Source organism: Salarias fasciatus, chromosome 19 (genome assembly GCF_902148845.1).
Source record: "Salarias fasciatus chromosome 19, fSalaFa1.1, whole genome shotgun sequence".
NCBI lineage: Eukaryota > Metazoa > Chordata > Actinopteri > Blenniiformes > Blenniidae > Salarias > Salarias fasciatus.
The window spans coordinates 7,641,863-7,660,169 of NC_043763.1; the positions used below are offsets into that span (position 1 = coordinate 7,641,863).

General features: G+C 42.3%; 2 protein-coding genes across 5 annotated transcripts in view; both read right to left on the reverse strand.

The window, feature by feature from the left end:
* Positions 1–6,680, reverse strand: part of cnksr3 (cnksr family member 3) — a 50,061-nt gene extending 43,381 nt beyond the window's left edge. For all 4 annotated transcript variants that reach the window (XR_003933512.1, XM_030116127.1, XM_030116126.1 and 1 more), the window contains exon 1: positions 6,459–6,680. Coding sequence is in view for 3 of the 4 variants with exons in the window: in XM_030116127.1 (XP_029971987.1) it covers positions 6,459–6,510 (52 nt within the window). In the remaining variant the exon portion in view is untranslated. The remainder of the gene's footprint in view (positions 1–6,458) is intronic.
* A 3,571-nt stretch (positions 6,681–10,251) lies between these two features.
* qpct (glutaminyl-peptide cyclotransferase) lies at positions 10,252–17,637 on the reverse strand. The gene is made up of 7 exons (XM_030116135.1): positions 17,461–17,637; positions 14,539–14,685; positions 14,128–14,409; positions 12,233–12,400; positions 11,672–11,771; positions 10,717–10,833; positions 10,252–10,639 (listed from the first exon to the last, which is right to left on the reverse strand). The coding sequence occupies exons 1-7, from the start codon at positions 17,578–17,580 to the stop codon at positions 10,461–10,463; spliced, it is 1,113 nt and encodes a 370-aa protein (XP_029971995.1). The 5' UTR covers positions 17,581–17,637; the 3' UTR covers positions 10,252–10,460.
* Positions 17,638–18,307: the final 670 nt, after the last annotated feature.

Consider the following 18,307-nt stretch of genomic DNA (forward strand, 5'->3'; position numbering starts at 1 on the left):
GCAGCGGAAACAAAGGGGACGACCAACTGAATTTCCTGAGCGTGCAAAGTGGAGCCGCCACTCCCAGTTTAAACAAATGCAAAACCTGTATTTGCTCCAATATCCTTCATACAATGCATCAAGCTGAAAATTCACACAGCAAGACTGGTCTATATAAAAACCCTGCAGCGGTTTTTATCTGAGATTAGCAGAAACATGCCATGAGATTGGCAGAATTCCCCCCAAAAAGCAGGGGATGATTTTAAGTTCAGTAGGTTAAGAGGACACATTTCAGTATTGACAAAGCCTGCAAATGTTGAACAAATTTCTTGTTTGCTAAAAATATGCTTTAAGTGGTTTGGAAAGCCAAGTGAAAATAGGCAGCAAGTGAAAGAGATATTGTGAAGAAGTACTGTATGGTTTCACTCTGTTTGTGGAAATTGAGGAGGAGTCCCTCGCTGATAACTGAATGCAAACAGAAGCTTGGCACAATCATGTGTCCGTATCGGATTTATGACCTTTCAACAACACGATAATGTGGACCTTTGTGTGCTATGGGCTGTATTGCAAAACCAAACATGCAAACAAAGACAGTATGGGAGTACCAGGTGTTTTCTTGCTTTACTTCCATTCATCCATCTACTCAGTGTATACACAGCCATACTGAGAGTGGCAGTGAAAACAAAGATTGGTCCATTATAGCTGCTTCATCTACTAACACTCTTGAATGTAGCCAGTGAAAACAGGAGTTGCCTCAGTGGGCAAAAACAGAAAAATAGAAGCCTACAAACTGCCTGAATGGTGCATTAATGTGATGCAAACATGCAAATACAAATTGTAAATCGGTTAAAAGCCAAGAGTTTTTCAAGACAAACCATGATGTTACATTTTCTACACTGTGAGAACGGCGAGACAGGAATTCAGCCGGTCTCTGAGGAGGGCTGAGAAAATGTAGACGTGTCCGGACTTGTTCAGAACGTGCTCGGATCTGGCACCTGCCCAAATGCCCGGCTGAACCCAAAAGTAGAGGACTGTTCGTAAAGCTCCAGCTCACGTCATAATCATAATGACATTAAACTCCATTACGGTGTGAGCAGGTGGCAGCGGGGAAGAGCTTTCGTGTGTTTTTGGTCGGCGCGTCGAGGGGAGACCATCAACCTGCCGGGCTTCAGCATTTTAAATCCTTTAAAAGCAGCCAGTGGGCCCAAATACACAAAGGTCATGTGTGACCTGTTTTTACTGCTCATTCACAGAGCTGTTCATTTGGTGTGGGGGATTAAAAAACACAACAGTTACTGCATTCCTCTCATGTTCTGTGAGTATCTGAGCGTAAATGCATTTGCAGTGCTTTGATAGCAGTAACAAGGCAGCCATGCATTTCCTTTTTTCCTCTTTTCCGACAGTTTTTATCACCGTGAAAGCATCAATCCTGAGCTGCCCGCAGTTCCAGACTTCAATCCAACAACAGCAAGAGTTTTTAGGCACAACGACGAAATGCTAACACAACGCAGAGCACGCGTGCATGCTCTGGTATGCGCAGCACTCTCGCTCAGCACGATACCTCAGTCGGCAGCTTTCATTCCCGTGACTTAAGCACGGCACCTCACGGGCCAATGCTCTTAGGGCAGGCCGAGGCCAAATGGCTCGCTGGTCCCACTAAGCTGAGATCATCTGGGAGATTTGCAATGCACATTTTAGATTTGAATGAAAAGCAAACTGGTCTAGCCCAGGTTGGCTGACACAGCCAGTGTTTTCCTTTGTGGGCACTGTGACGAGGACAAGTACAATGCAACCTGGCCTTGGTTTTTTCTTTTTCTTTTTTTTTTTTAAAGAAAAAAACACAGACTTGTCATGTGTTGAGTACTTAAAAGATTTTTTAAGCCTGAGTCACTGTGAGAAAAACCTCATCCAGATCAAAATGCACACTTATGTTTCGTCTTTGTCTCTCGAACATTCGATAACAACGGCCACGTTAACAGCTGATGATTAGTCTAGAAGTCCCATATGTTGGAGCACATAAGTCGGATGCGCGGGCCATGTGAGAAACAGGCCAGGGAAGATCTGACAGGGACGAAACCACAGCGCTCCCTTTCAGTCACCTCTCCCTGGGGTGGAATCAGCTTACAGAACTTCCCCTGAACTCTAAAGGCCATTTTCTGTGAGAAAGTAACACGGTCATCTGCTTGTCAATGCAACACAAAGGGTCGACTTTAGAAATTGCACGACCGAAGAAGTGGAAACTGGTAAATTACAAAAGAGGGAGTTAAACTGAATTGTTGCTTCCGTGCGTAATCAGCGAGGGTTGTCCTCACAGTCTTTGAAAGCAACAGTTTAAAAAAAAAATGTATTTAGATAGATCTGACACCTTTTCCACCGGATGCTTACATAAAGCCACAGCAGTATCATCTAAAATGGATTAATAATGTCTGCGGCGGCTATCCAAACATAGAGCTGCACACAGCCAGCTCTATGGATGACTTAATAAGGCCGAGGCGTCTGCACAATGTCCCTTTGCACTCCTGTTTAGGAAGTCTCTCCCAGATAAGGATCCATCACTGAAGCCATCATTGCCCACACCTTGCTATCATCCCTGTAGATAAGGCTGCGGAAGGTTGCCGTATCTCTAATGCTTGGGGTGTGCGAGTGCAGATTCACACACAACCCTGTTATTGTTCCAGCCTCACACATGGTCAAAGACAAAAGTACGTTCAGCACATGTTTGGCGCCTCGCTGACAAGGTAATTGCTTTCTTGGCACCTTGGTGCTACTCGAAATGCAGGATACGCACACGAAAGTGGTGTTACACAAACCACATTTCTGGTTGAAACTGGTGGTCACAAACAAGACAGTTGTCTGAAACTATCCTTTGATGATTAGACAAACAACTTCAGTGATGACCTGACATAAACTCATTGAGAAAATTGGAGAGGTATTTTGAAACTGAATAGCTGGTGTGTAATATCCTGGAGGGCTTCCAGTGGGCACTACACTGTTAAGTCTGGGCTTGTTAAACAATTAGACAGACGACATCCAGTCAGACATTATATGGAAAAGTTTAAATGTCTGGGATGCCTTGTTAAATCCTGGCAGCCGTACTGTCAGTGACGACAAGACAGATAAATGTAGGAGTTAAAAAAAGACTTACATTTGCAGAACTATTTCACAGAATAAGAATTAAACATGCTCTGAACGTTGCCAGCACTTCTCAATTGGAAGACTGCCCATGTGGATTCAGGACTATATTTGGAAAATGACTCGCAGCACATGATTTAAACTTTTGACTTTGTGAACACGAGTATGTGGGTCAGTGGATTAAAGTCATTAAACGCTAACCCCAATCTAATTTCAAAAAGTGTCACAATATACTGAAGATTGCTGGAATTATAGCTTAATGTATCTTAAGAAAAGTGTGCATTACTCCCTGGGGTAATTCATTGAGCACATGACATATGGCATACTAATCACACGACACCGCAGGTCCAGCTGGAAGACCCGGCCTTGTGTAGGGAGGAAAGCGCTTCGGGGCATCTCCCCCTCCCAAACAAAAAAACAACAGTGTTTAAACTGGGAGAATCAAACGGCCTTTCACTGGCAATAAGCATCTACCAACCCACCACTTGATCTCCCGAAACAATGCAAGTGATTAACAAGAGCCTCAATACACAAGAGCAGTCCCTGTCCTGCTGGGGAAAACAACCTGAGGCACATGAGAGCCGGAGGTCTCCACGCAGCGGTTCCCGAGACTTTAATTTGACTTCTGTCACACACAGGCACAACAACTCTGCAAACAAGCGTGTTTGCCAGTAGAGGGAACGTTTAACATGGGGCCATGACCTCGCTGTCGACATGGGTTTTTATTTGAGTTAGATGCTGCTTGGCTCTGGTATGGAAGGGAAACAACGACAGTGGTTACTCGGTGCATGTTGTGGCCAAGAAACATGCAGCCTCCCCTCTGGACAACACAAAGTCTCTGCTGACTTCACGACCTCTGAAAACTGCATACTTTGTTTTTCCCAAACACAAAAATGTCAGAATAGGGATCAGTTTAGGCCAACTTTCAAGATCAAATCTGTTGAAAGGCATGCACTGCATCTTCAAACAAGTACAAATCATAGATTTCTTACAGTGGGTCTTTACACAATAATGTCTTTAAGTGAAAATGGAAAAACTCCTGTAGCATTTTGGGGTTGTGTTGACATGACAGTGGTGTTCTGTGCCACCGAAAATGCACATGCCCATGTAGCCAGTTAAAAATTAAACTTTATTTAATGTAGTAAAGAGCTGGTATAAGGACTTATAGGGTTTGCTGTCTTATTATCATAACCAAAATGCTGAAACAATGACGTTAGCAGGTGTGTAAGAACTGCTTACAGCCCAATTTACATTGTCAATCATATTCACCCATTCACACACACACACCAGCGGGCAGTATGCAGCTGCCGTGCAAGGCAGCTTGTCAGCAGTTCTTCTGCAAATTTGTGAGTGGATGGACAATAACAATGGCAGCCTCCAGAATGGCATATTTTCCATATTCGACTGGGACTTGGTAGTTTTGTTCTCGATAGTCACCTGTAATAGCAAATCCAAATCCAAAAACAAAACAAAAACAACCAACGACACCCACTGATGGCCCAACATGCTAACTTCATCGTTTCAGTGTTTCTGCAGTTTTGCTGGTTATAATAATAAAGACAGAGTGAGTCTGTCAGTGTCGTCTTCACTGGAACACCACATTACAGAGGCTTTTCACAACCTTTTTCATGAGAAATCTGGGGGGGGGGGGGCTTCAAGGAAACAATGTTGGGAACCAATGGCTTGGATGACATCAACAAAGCGGTGCTGTGTTTTAAATTTTAGGTTAGCATTTCGTTTGTTCTGTGGCTCTCGCTGCTTAAAGTTAGATCAACTTGCTTGCAAAGTAATTGTAGCGTACACCCACTGAGAACACCTCCAACTTAAGCAAATGGTTATTTAGGCTTGCCAGACCACACTGAGGGAAGCAATTCCACAGGGGGCATGAAAGCCTGCATCATCCACTTTACTTAATCTCAAGTGTACAGACAAAACTACAGAAAGTACTTTGTGTTTTGTCCAAATATGACGACAATGACAAGACAACCCACTCTGTACTCAATACCTATAATTTGGTATGAATGTTGGAATGCACGTCGGCCCAGTGGTCCGTCTGTTCATGCTACATTTCACTTCCACTGTGTTTGCAGATTCGGCGGTTGGGACCTCAAGAAAGAACTGCTGAGTCAGATTTTCAGGAGACTGACAGCGATGGGGGTCTGTATAGACAACTAATCCCCCCATGCATGCATGCCCTGGCCAAGTTCTATTCACAAGACCCATGGAAACTAACCCCTCCACAATCCCCTTTAACGCCCTGCTATTGGCAGGCGCGCCATAATCAGCAGTTAATTCGCTACACAACCAAAATGGGAATCACCTATGATTTGTTTTGGGAAGTTTCCAATAGTCCTTCCAGAGTAAATTCCTTGTCATAAACAGCCCATGACTCACTTTGCTGTACGATATACACAAAGTTCAGCGTCTCTGTTTAGAAGGGTATCTCCGGGACTATTTCAGCCACATACCATCCGGCGTCCCTCTCTAAACACACTCGGGCTGTGGCTGAAGTCAGGTTCAGTGAATCATGATGTCACTTTCATAGCCGGCATTCCTCTCATTCAGGGGCAAGTCTGCTTTTTACAGAGTATCAGACCTTACGAGAGGACAAAACATCCCAGGTACTGGAGGAGAGAAAGTCCGTACTGAGTAAAATAATGAGAGATTGAAATGCAACACTGTACAAGAGCACATTCACAAACAAAACAAGTTAAAGACTATTGGTAAATACCTCTATCCCAAGGATTAAAGTGACAAGTACTTTGGGATACTTTGAGTTGATGAATTTGTATTTCAGTTATGTAACTTTTCTCATAATTGAGTAAAATTATCATCATGGAAAATGATACAAAGTACCCCAAATCTTGTATCCAATAAGTGTACAGTAAATATATATTTTACTATCATATACTTTTTAATACTTTCTCTTGGTTGACACTTTTGATACAAGTAAAGTGAATCAAAGCTTGTTATTCAATGTGATTAAAAAGTCACTAAATACTCTGACTTCTTTATAATGGGAGAGTACTCCTGTACTAAATAAAACCATTGGTTTTTGATCTTTGATCTTTGAAAACAAAGAGTTTTACAGTAAAATCAGGGATATCTGAGGATGGATTGTGCGGCTGTGCAGTGAAATGTCTCACATCTGTCAGAGTGATAGAAAGTACAGTCCCATTGTTAAATGCCTGAGTGGAGGTATGTTGTCACACAGGAGCAGTTTCTACGAAACCAGCTGGAGTAACTCAGGAGCGACTCCTCAATTTACGGCCGAGAAATTAAAAAGTAGCATGTTCCGTCATCAATTAAATGAATTAAAGAGTTAAAGTTAGTTCTCTCAAACTCACCTTTCATCCAGTCGACAACTTGTTTTGGTGTCCACTTCGTTATCGGCTCCATTTCTTCTTAAATGTCACGAAGAAAATACAAAAAGAAAAAAAAGAAACAAAGAAAAATGTGTCAACGCTGGTTAAAGAATTAAATTAACTGTATTCTTTCATGTTCTTCTCTTCGGCTCTGCGCTGTCTGTATGTTTGGGTTCACGCACTTAACAACTCTGCGCACGCCTGACCGGAGGCTGGACTAAAAATCCCCCGCAACCCCGCACCGCACCGCCTGCACTCATGATGCCTTCAGGGACAACAGGGAACACAGCACATCAACCACAAACCGCGCTTAAAATAATGGAAAATGTGCTTCAAAAAATATTGTTGTATTTTTTTAACTTAATAGATTGCTTAATTTACTTTTGAGTGATAATTTTTATTCTGCTCAGTTGTAAAATTTACAAAACAATAAGAGATTCCAGCACTTCCCATTTAAAATTCGGACATTTTAGAGCGTCCTTGAACGCAGCCTATGATGTAGTGAGTTACTGGGTGTTCACCGCCCTCGTTTGAAAGTGGAGGTGTGATTATCAAACAATGTGTTACTCATCTGAAAACACTTTCCTGGTCAAAACAAGTTCTGAAGAAATTAAGGATACATAAATATGTTGACAAACACTAGATTATTCCTCACATTTCAAAATCAATGGGTGACAGTTTTTTTCCTCATGAGTTATTCAACACAGTTCACACACAGTTATTAATCAGTCATAGAAATTACCTGAAAACAGCATGTTTAAGCAATCACGTAGATCCTAAAGTCTGTTTTCACGTGAAAGAAAAAACAAGCTGAAGAGACTTGTTATGCACTGAGTATGACACACCACTGCTCTCTGTTGGTAACATGCCTACTTGCATGGGCTCCTCCACTGACACATGCAATGGAAAAGTTTACTTTTTCACATAATTTAATTGAGACATTGTTGTACAGTTATTACACATTAAGTAAATTATATATTCTTAATTTTAGACAATAAGTCATAAAAATCAAAATACAGTATATATCCATACATGGTGAGGATGTTTTAATATATATATATACCGTATATATGGCCTGTTGCCATATGTATGACTCAACATATGACTCAACAACAGCATATTTGTCTCACTGAGGAGATGATACACGGTATCTAATGTGACGCTGGGAGTAACTGAGCTTATTGCAACAAGTGGCTTCAGCAAAAAAATGAATTAAAAATCCTAAATATCACATTACATAGGATCTGCATTTATTTATTCATTATTTAAATAAATCATTGGGCAACTTTATTTTGGTGATAGATGTTATATATTGATTGTGTGGCTGTGTATAGCAATTACGGCTATGATTTTTTTTCTCTCACACTTTCACAAGGTAGCGTACAGATATCTAATCATGCTTTTTCATTATTCATGTCTGGAAAACACCGTGCATGAGGAAGACAAAGTCCCCGGTTCCCTTCCAGAGCCTCTGTTATTATAAAACAGGAAGCTGTTGTATAATCTTCACCATAATCAGTAATCAAAGCCAGATTAAAGCCTGGCTGTTATATTAAACTTGGGCATGTATCAGTTTGCTGTCAGTGACATAATGGGAGCCACAATAACATGTTCTACTGCTTATGTTTAGCCTTCTGTTTGAGCAGGCCAGTCTCATCACAACACGCAGTGATAGCACGTGACGAATGAAATATTTGGTTCTCCATATCTGAGCCAAACTACTGTGGTGGTAGCTGACACGAGGATTGACATGTGAATGTCGGCAACACATCATCAAAAGAGATTGCAAGAAATTGCAAAAATATATAGCTGAGATGGAGGAAATTCAAGTTATAAGCTGTTTACCGATAGAATGAAATTTGGAAAGTGATCTCCACTTCTCCACATTTTGATCCTATAAAGCTCAAAAGAAAAGTCAAGCACAAAAGTCAAAAAAGGACCTTCAAGACCCGGACCTGAACATGAGATAATCTTAGTTTGACACGAGTTTTAGCCACTGCACATATTTCAAACTCATAAGTGCAGCTGATCCCAGCTGAAAACTGGTGGACAAGTTAAACAGGTCATCACGAGGTGAATATGAAAAGACACCCAATTTTGCCATATAACCTCACCTTATCACATGTTTCTTTGGTTTGTTGGGAGTAGTTGGAGATTCTAGAGAAAACCTGAACGAACGTGCAAACTATACAAAAAACAAAGCTCACTGTGAGGCCGGAGTAGTCGCCCCTGAAGCTCCATGCAGCTTCAACTTGATTCATCCGACAGTGTTTTGTTACCAGTTTGAACAATAAAGTCAAACAAAGACAATATAAACAACTTAGGAAGTTTTATTATTAACTCAGGAACAGTTTGGAAGAATTGATATTGATATTATATTTTTGTCATCATAACAAAAATCCCATTCGAGGCAGCTGAAATGTTACATTTATGACGACTATTAAAATCAACAAACCCGAGGTTATAAATTAAACTTTGCATTACTAGCATACACAGCTTGCTTTTTAAGCCGACTTCAGAAAATGAGAGATAGGTGGCCTGAACCCTCAAATCTTTTATTTACAGTGGTACGTGGTTGCCAGGCGTCGCAAACACGCCTCCCAGCTGGAAAACCCTGCTCACTGCCGATGGGAGCGGAGCGCTCTGCCCTGAAAGGGATTTAGGTGGTGTGGAATTCAGAAGAGGGCCCCCCTGATAGGATTAAGGGAGTCGTGGGATTGTTGTCGAGGATGGAGACAGTCTTTGGTCTCAGGCATGAGAAAAGAAAGGAGTGTTCACATGATGCCGGGCCACGAGAAGGACACTATTTTTAGTTTGAAATCAGAATTACGGGAAAAGTTTGCACTTCCTCTTCGCAAAAGGTCACCTCAGAGCAGCTATCAGAGCACGATCTACTCCTTCACTCCCACCTCACAGACCACTGACACTCAAACACAGGCGCGCAAGGAAAAGCAAACTCTTCACGATCTCCTTTGTTTTCTGAATCAACATTTATTCCAGTCACAAAATACAGGAAGTCCAGTTTTGGCAGTGTGTATTATTCTGGCATCCACTTTAAAACGAGGCTTCTCGTGGCGTACAAACAGAAGCAGGCACATGAAGCATTAGAAAAGGAAGTTATCCGATCCGTTATGTCAGCTGACGGGGTATAAAGAGGCTGAGTGTGTTGTTTCAGGACAAATTAACCTCACACTTCCTGCCACTGACGAGTTTTCTCTCTAAACACAGCAGATTTTCACCACCGGCGAGGAAACGTCCCATCGGTGGCCGTACAGACAGCATCCAGCGAGTGATGCCTTTTATATTCTACCCGGTATGTTCAGGAGCATCCGAGTGGGTGGCCATATTGTATTTCATCCACAACATAACAGATCAGGGATTGGACATAGCATGGCCATAACCAAGCGCCTTCAGGCTGAAGCTGTTCGAAGAGCAAATCATAATAAAGATATCAACAAGTGTGGTTTTGTCACGCTTTCATATGCTTATCTGTGCCCTAAAAAAATCCTCCAAACTGCCCTTATTTCTACCCCTCAACACTGCATTGCTCCTTTCTGAAGCATGCAATCCAGATAAATGCTCGCAGTGACACAGAACTGCCTCCTCTCGGTGTAAATGAGGGCTTTGGGCTCATAAAGAGAGCAGTGTGTGTGAAGCACACTGCAGATCCTGGTGCCGGGAGCTTAAAGGGAAGGAAATCTGAAGGCCCAGTATTCCTTGAAATGTTGAAAAAAGAAAAGACATTTCACATAAAAACATTTTATTTCAAAAACAATGTACTTTCGGACGTAGATATTGTCAGGAAATGTATGTTGTCCATGTACAGTGGTGGAATTCACAGGGTTTTTTTTTTTACAGATTCCCTCCTTCAAAGAGCTCGAGCCACATGTGTGTTTTCATATAAACAGGGGCGAATGCAGTCTTCTCTTTCAGCTAACCATCTTTACTACAGCTACACGAGAAAGAAGTGAAGCGGTGGTGGGTTCAGATGTTCTGCGGGCTGTCGGGGACGGCGGGTCTGACGTTGAGGTACTCCAGAACGAAAACCTGAAGGATCTTGTTGAGGTTCTGAATGGTGGCGCGGTCCAAGTTCTCCTCGTCGTCGTTGAACGAGTGCCACACCGAGGGGAAGGGGTAGGGGATGAGGTGCAGGATCCGCACGCCTGGCAGAGAGGCGCAGAGCGAGGGATCAGCCGGAGGAAGTGAGTTCAGAGAGCTGAGAGTGACTCGCCGCGCATACCTCTGTTCAGGAACGGTATGTGGTCGTCCAGCACGTGGGCCACGCGGCGGTCGGGCCAGAAATACTCCACGCTTTCGGGATGCTCCACGAACTGATTCATCGAGTGCAGACGCCGTTCTGCATTTAGAGGAAGCGGAACAAAGAGGAAAAAGTTACTATGCCAAGAACTTCAGAATGACTCACTACACCATCTTGTGGTACGAAGGTGTATCACAGGAGGAATCACTGTAGTTATCCAAGTTGACTATTTCCGAGTTCTTTAAAGGCCATGTTCAAATATATCGTATACTATATATTATGATCAAAGTAAAATTTATGAGAAAACTAAGAACATCTTTTTCAATTTTGAGAAGACATTTTTACAAAAAGTAAAACAAGTATCTTGAATGTAACAGAACTCAGATCTTAATAAACATTACCAGTATCTTCTGTTGGAAATAAAAGATACTTGACCTGGATACTGATTGTACCTTCAATAAACTGTATGCATAAGAAAAAAAGCTTTAGCTACCTGTTGTAATACTTGAATTAAAAAAACAAACAAAACATAATTGTACAAAACAGAACCACACCCAGCAGCTAAGCTACATATTATCTGAGGGTGCAGTGGCTTAACTGAACCAGTATAGTTACTTTTATTGTTCTGCTTGAAATAAGGTACTTTAAATTACTTCCGATCAATAAGGAATTTACACATAAGGAGAAAAAAAAAATATATATACTGATTGTATCTTTAAGTATTATGACAGTTAAAGTCAATTGGAGAAAAAGCAGAAGGAAGATCCAATGTGTTTGTGTTGCTGTCACTGTCTGTGACCTCCTTATGATGACTAATGTACTGTAAGTGACGTATTAACGACTCATGATCAAAATGACTCCTGTTTGTGCCACACCTTCACACAATTAATCGGAGCATTCATAATGTCAAATATGACCCAGAAGCATGATTATTCACCTATGTTTTGAAATCTGGTGAGCCAGGGCGTCGTGTTGGGGAACTGGCTGCCAAAGCGAGGACTGGGAGCCCCGATCAGGTCCAGCAGCACAAACAGATCCTGGAGGGGAGGAGACGGAGAGGGGTGAGCCGCGAGACGCTCCTGGGAAACTTTCTCAGCCCGTCCTGGAGATAAACATGCGTTTCCAGAATAATCACACACTTTCTGTGGTGCTGGGTGCCGGCTCGCTGACGTTGCACTATCTTTACAGGCACACACACACACACACACATTAAGATAAAGTCTATTCTATCTCTGCACAGAGATAAACAGTTGATCAAAGATGTCTTTACAGCTCTGATACAAAAACAGTAACTTTACATTATTTAGAACTGTGAATCAAATGATGATCAACACAACAATAAAAAGGGGTTTTTAAATCTTCTGAGATGTGTGACGGGAGATCAGTGCTAAGCTGATCGGACTGAAATTGATGTGGGCTAACGAAAGGGTGATCTCGAGCTTTGATTTTGTTAATCCAGCAACAGAGGGGCAGAAGAAGCAGACGGGATGTCTTGTACCATGCCGTCCAGCTCGTTGGTGTCGGTGGCTCCGGGCGGGTGCGGCGTACCCTCCATCTTCCTGGCCAGGTGGCGAGAGCCGTACAGGGAGTCTGTGGCGGTCCACTGCTGCAGAGCCTCCTCTCCATCGAAGAAGATCATCTGCAGGGTCAGGTTTGGACTGGAGGCCTGGGAGAGAGTCAGAAGACACCTTTACAAGACTACTGCTGCCATCTGGTGGTGAGAGATGATCATAGGTTTTCCAAAAACAGCTTTCGTCTTGATTTACTTCCGTTTTTGTTTTTTCGTAAAAGGAGCAAACAAAACCTTGAATTATGGGTGAGAGATCAGTGACGAAGCAGTGAAAGCTAGTTCCCTTAATTCTTATCTGCCGACTAACTGTACCCACAAAAACACCGTGACAGGCAGGATTTCCCATCTTTTGACAGATCTGCACCGCCAACTAAAACATAGAATCAAGTCATTTATTTAATTTTGGTTACAACAAAACTCAGTGAGAAAATGTGAGCATTGACTTAGGGACATTTTGCAATATTTTGAGTTAAAAATGTAATTATGTTGAATCTTAACCTTTATTTTGATAGCACTCTGTTTCTCGAGGAAACTTTGCCTCTGTCAAGCTGATGAGCAAAATCTTCCCTCTGATTCACCAGCTGTGATCCTGACGGTGCATTTTCTTCCGTGCCAGCCGCTGTATTTGTATTCTTTGTGGCGGCTGCTCCTGCGGTGACCTTTGTGACAGACAGCTGAGTGTGATAAACATCCCGTCCCTGGGCTGATCTCGCCGTCACCGCCACGTCTGACCAACAGACAGGCCTCCGAGCGCCGGCGAGCAGCGGGGGAAAGGGCAGCTCGGCACGCTACGTGAATGCTGATGATTTACTTCAGCAATTATATGCAGATTAGTTTGGTGGAAAGTTTGATGGGAAAAAAAGTATAAAGTATAAGTATAAAATCATAAGAAGCAACGGCAAATAAGAAGATGAAATCTGTCTTGAGACATAATAAAAAAGTTATTGTGTACATAATATATGATTTTCAATACTTCAAGGAGATGCACTCATATACACTTATTTTAGCATTAGTATTAGCAATTATGACATTTAAATTGATGAAACCGAATGCCTGAAATCAAGAAAACAATATATGAATGCTTGAAATTTCAATAAAGGTCAAGTCTGAACACTTTGTGTACTTCTGAAAATATAAAGTTTTCATTTCAAAAGCACAAAAATTTCAATGTAAAATTTTGAATTGATTTCTCACATTGTGGTGCACCTGCAGTCAATGGTAGTGTTGTATGGTTGTGGGAAATGTTACGTTTTTTTTAAAAACAAATTCTTCTTCTTCTTTTAAAAAAATCAAACTTAGAAAGAAAACGTAAAATATTAAATTCATGTTTAGAATTACTGTACTTTTTGTTTATGTGATGAAAAACAGCTCTTATTCGACATGTTCTGGACTTCTGTATGTATGAGTGATACAGAGGTGGCGTCGTTTGTGAGGATGAGTCTCATTTCCTGTTACCGCTGTACTAGATGGTCATTGTGGTCATGGTGACATTAAACGGCAAGTTCAATTTTTACTCATACGGAAAAGTCTCAGAAAACCTAATGAATAAAGTTTGGTGTTTAAAACTTTTAACTCAGCTTGAACTGATAATTTCTCAAATTTCCTGTTGAGAAACTCCAGTCCTTGCTACTGATCTTCTCTGTAATGATTTTCATGAAGTGATTACTCATTGCTACGGCTGTCATATGAATCCCTCTGACTTGAGGTCACAACTACGTCAACTTCTAAACCACTCTTATATATCATCAAAATATTACTTAGCGTGTCTGACCGTCACTTTAACTCATGGTATGCGGCGGTTGAGGTTCCATGTTGAGCTCTACCTTCTGAGCTTTCAGCTCCTCATCCAGGGCTCGGGCCAGCTCCAGCATCATGGCGCAGGGGACGGCCGAGTCGGTGGCTCCCAGGAACTCGCGGCCGTGCCACTGCGACGGGTAGTACTTGGAGTCGTAGTGACAGGCCAGGACCAGGCGGCGTTCCGCCGACGGGTTCAGGGTGGCAATCAGGTTGGTGAAGGACAGGGGGCCGTACGGCGTCTGCGACACGAACCGATCCTCTGTCACCTCCCAGCCGGCCCCGAGGGAGCCGAAGGTTGCTTTGACATGCTGCGAACGCACATTCAAAAAAGTGAAATGCTGCAAATTCCTTAAAACATTAAATTTTTATGTGGCCTTTGTTGGTACAACATTGTCAGTAAACTACATTTCATATGGCATAACATGAGATGGACTCACGTCCTGCACCAGCTGGCTGCCCTCGGACCCCGGATACCTGACGACCAGCAGCGGCCTCAGGTCCCTCTGCCACATCTGCTCCAGATCAGTGTGAGACAGAGCCGCGCAGATCTCATCCTGCGTTAGGGTGATGGCTCTGTGGCTGAACTGCACACAGCCGCGGGAAACAAACAAGTGGATTCAAAATTAATTCACCTATCATGAGTACTGCAAGACAAATTACTGTGTGACACTGATAACCCCTGCATTCACCCATGAGTAAATGTGTAAAATGATCTGCCTTTCCTGATCTTAACCATGTTTAATAGATCTGGGCCTCTGCAGACTGGAAACACACAAAGAGCTGCAGTTTTTGGAGATGCGCTGACTCAGCTGATTTAACTCCAGGAGGACTGGACCTGCCCGGGCCTCACTTCATCACTGATCTGGCCGACGTCGCGTCGTACTGTGAAATAATAAGAGCGTGGACTCACACAGCTACATCGCAACTCAAATCCTCACGTGTGCCAAATCATGTTTTCTGACAGACAGAAACTTTTAGGACCAAATGTTTGCTTGCACTCCTCCACATCCCGCCCACTGAAGGACGATGAAAACACAAACAGCGTGACTCACTTCACCTGTCAGCGGTCATGATGTTTACTGTGTTAGAGACACCACAGCATCCACATCACTTCATATTTTAAGAGACGTTATCCAAAAAAAATGACACAAGCCTCAAACGTCGCCCATATTCCTCAGTCTAGATGAACTACAGAGCACAGCTGTCAGCGTGGCTGCCAAAAGAAATCCTGGAATGCTGACTTTCCTTGCAGAAATAAATCTTCCTAATCTTTTCTCGCGACATTAAGCTTCTTTTAGATGTGTGCTGGTTCTTTTTTCTCTGCCCGCAGTCCTTTCTCTTAGCATTTATTTAACCATACAACAAATTGCACGTTACATTTGATGAAAATATAAGAAAATGGCCAATGAATGAGACTTTCCACAGTCACGCGCCAATTAGAAAAAGAGGAAACAGCTTAGTTTAATGAATTTATTATCTTGAACCTGTGGTGATGTTTCTGAACTGAACACCGTGTTGTAAATGAGCTGTGAAACACATCTCCTGAGACACAAGAGCCAATTAGAGCTGGATGAGGAGGAATCGATCGAGTGGCTTCTCCTACAAACATGGAGTGAATAGAGCGGCAGAGGAGAGAAAGGCACTTGTTAACAAGTACTCTGCTTTATTGAAGAGAACGAACGCGTTCCCACAGGAAGATGCAATTTGAAGGAAGAGAACGCAAGAAGAATCTGGATTGAGATTCCGGGCTCTCAGTGTCTAAGCGATAGTCATCGGCTAAAAAAACCCCAACATATTGATCCTTTGTTCCGGTGGTTCGCTTCTATTTGGTCTCAAAGTTCACCTGCTGAGACCTGCGGTTGTCCCGGTAACCATCCGGAGACGGGGAGCAAGAGAGACGTCGCTGATGGTAAATATCAGACGGAGGAGAGCCAAAGCCTTCATTCTGTTTCAGATTTCACCTTATGGATCATTTTTCATTATTCTCATATATCTCCATTAAACTTAGTATATAATCCATCCTAATATTTCATTTTAATACAGCATTCAAACCAAAAATTAAGGATGCAGAGTTCATGTGAATGAAATCAGAATTCAGAAATCAGAATTTTTTCTTATTCACATTTAACACATATCAACTTTTTCAGTAGAGGGAATTGACAGTTTTATTCTCCTTATAATTTATTCCAGGTTACAGACTGTGTGTTGTTTCCAATATACTGAAGAAACTGGGTTTGAGTAGACTTACCCATTCATGGTGAATGGTGAAATTTCCAGGATTTATCGATGTGGACACAAATAAAGGAAAGCTAAAAGAATGTCCTTTTTATTTCCTAATGGCAAATTTAATTAAATGAACCTGAAACTGCGTGAGCTTCCTGACTGAAGCGTTCCAGGGCTGCTTCTTTGCGGATCTTCTGACGAAATATCTTCTTGGAAATTGAAGCCAGCATTGCTTCTTCCTCATAGGTAAGAGGGGAGGGCGCATTCCTCCATGTGTACATAAACATCCACTCACAAAACCTGCTCAGAGCTGGAGTTGGCTCAACAGTGACTGAGTCAAACGCCGGGCCTGTAATTCAGTGCAGCGGAGCACAGCACAGAGCTAAAGGCATAATTATGTGGTGGCATACGCTGAATATAGCCCTCCAGTGAAGTGGGCTTCACCAAACCCAGAGAGGGTTAAAAAGGGGGTCCACTTAAGCCTGATGGATACCAAGACCCACAATTGGAGGATCAATGATGATGCCTGTGCTGCCATAGCAACTAGGCAAAATGGGGAAGAGGAGGAGGAGGAGGAGGAGGACATAAATGAGGAGCATGAATGGGCAGGCACAGCCAGGTGCATCTCAGGGGAATTACACAACAGTGACCACAAGCAGCACTGAGATCTGCTGAAACATTGTGGGTAAATATTTTGAACACACATGATGGTAAAACTGCTTCAGACAAGGTGGAAATCCCTTTGTTAGTTTGGGTTGATAGTAATCTAAGTATCATTAATATTGTATGCATCACACAAATACAGTCTCCACACAGAACAGATAGAATTTACAAATTTTACCATCAGCTCAGTGCATTTTATGTAATAAACTATGTTGTTTTATAGGATCAAACTAATTCTGCTGACGATAATTGCAAGCAATCTGTTCAAATTACTGAGAAGCATGCAGGGGATTGATAAGATAATAATACATAGTAAATCAAGTCTTGGAGATGGTTTCACTTTACAACGAGGTTTAAGTATACACATTCCAGTCTGGAATTACACAGCGTTATTAGACAACCAAAAAAAAAAAAAAAAAAAAAAAGAATAAAAACATGAGAAAGAAAAAGAAAGAAACATTGAATGTATTTACCTTTTCCTGTGTCCAGGGGATTCCGAGGATACCGTGGACGGCTGGAAGGCAGATGGCCACAGTGGAGAGCAGGAGCGCGGCGCAGGGACCAGCCATCGAGCCAGCCGCTCTTATCCACATTCCTGTCTCTGTGTTCAAGCCTGGAGATCATGTGAAAGGCAGGAGGGAGGACCCGAGGCTCTCGCTCCCAACCGCGGCGCGCCACCGTGCGTGCGCGCGCGCGCGCGAGCATCTCCTCGCTCCCTCCGCCACAATGACCCTGTGACTTTACGCAGCAAGTGATCTTCATAACCTGAGGGGTTAAATCTTGCAGGAATTTAAGATGGGAGAGGTTTAGATTTTAAGTAAGGGGTAATATGCCTTTCTTTTTTACATCTGAATACTTTTCGAGATGAGTGTTGCTCTCCATTATGAATCAAAAACAAGCAAAATCAAGTAAATAAAAGAAACACTGGAGTGGGATAATATAAACTGAGTCATGTTATAAATGGATGTTGCACATAGTGATTGCAAGCTTTTGACTTAATTAATCTTATATCAGAAAATAGACATATGACAGAAGCCTATATCTACCTATTTCACGCCATTTACAAGCTATAATATTTTTAGAGCATACATTAAGCTTTGTTGATATCAATCTGTATTTATAACTCAGAGAGACAAAACCTTCAGCTATTTTGGTTTTTGTATTATTTTAATTTTCAAGCTAAAAACCATGTTTTATGTAATAAATAGGAAATAAATTAGTTATTCATGAAAGTTGAACGCGTGCCGGCTACGTCACCAGCACGTGGCGTCATTCCGTCATTCCCACGTGGTGTCACTCAACCCGGAAGTGTGCGTCTCG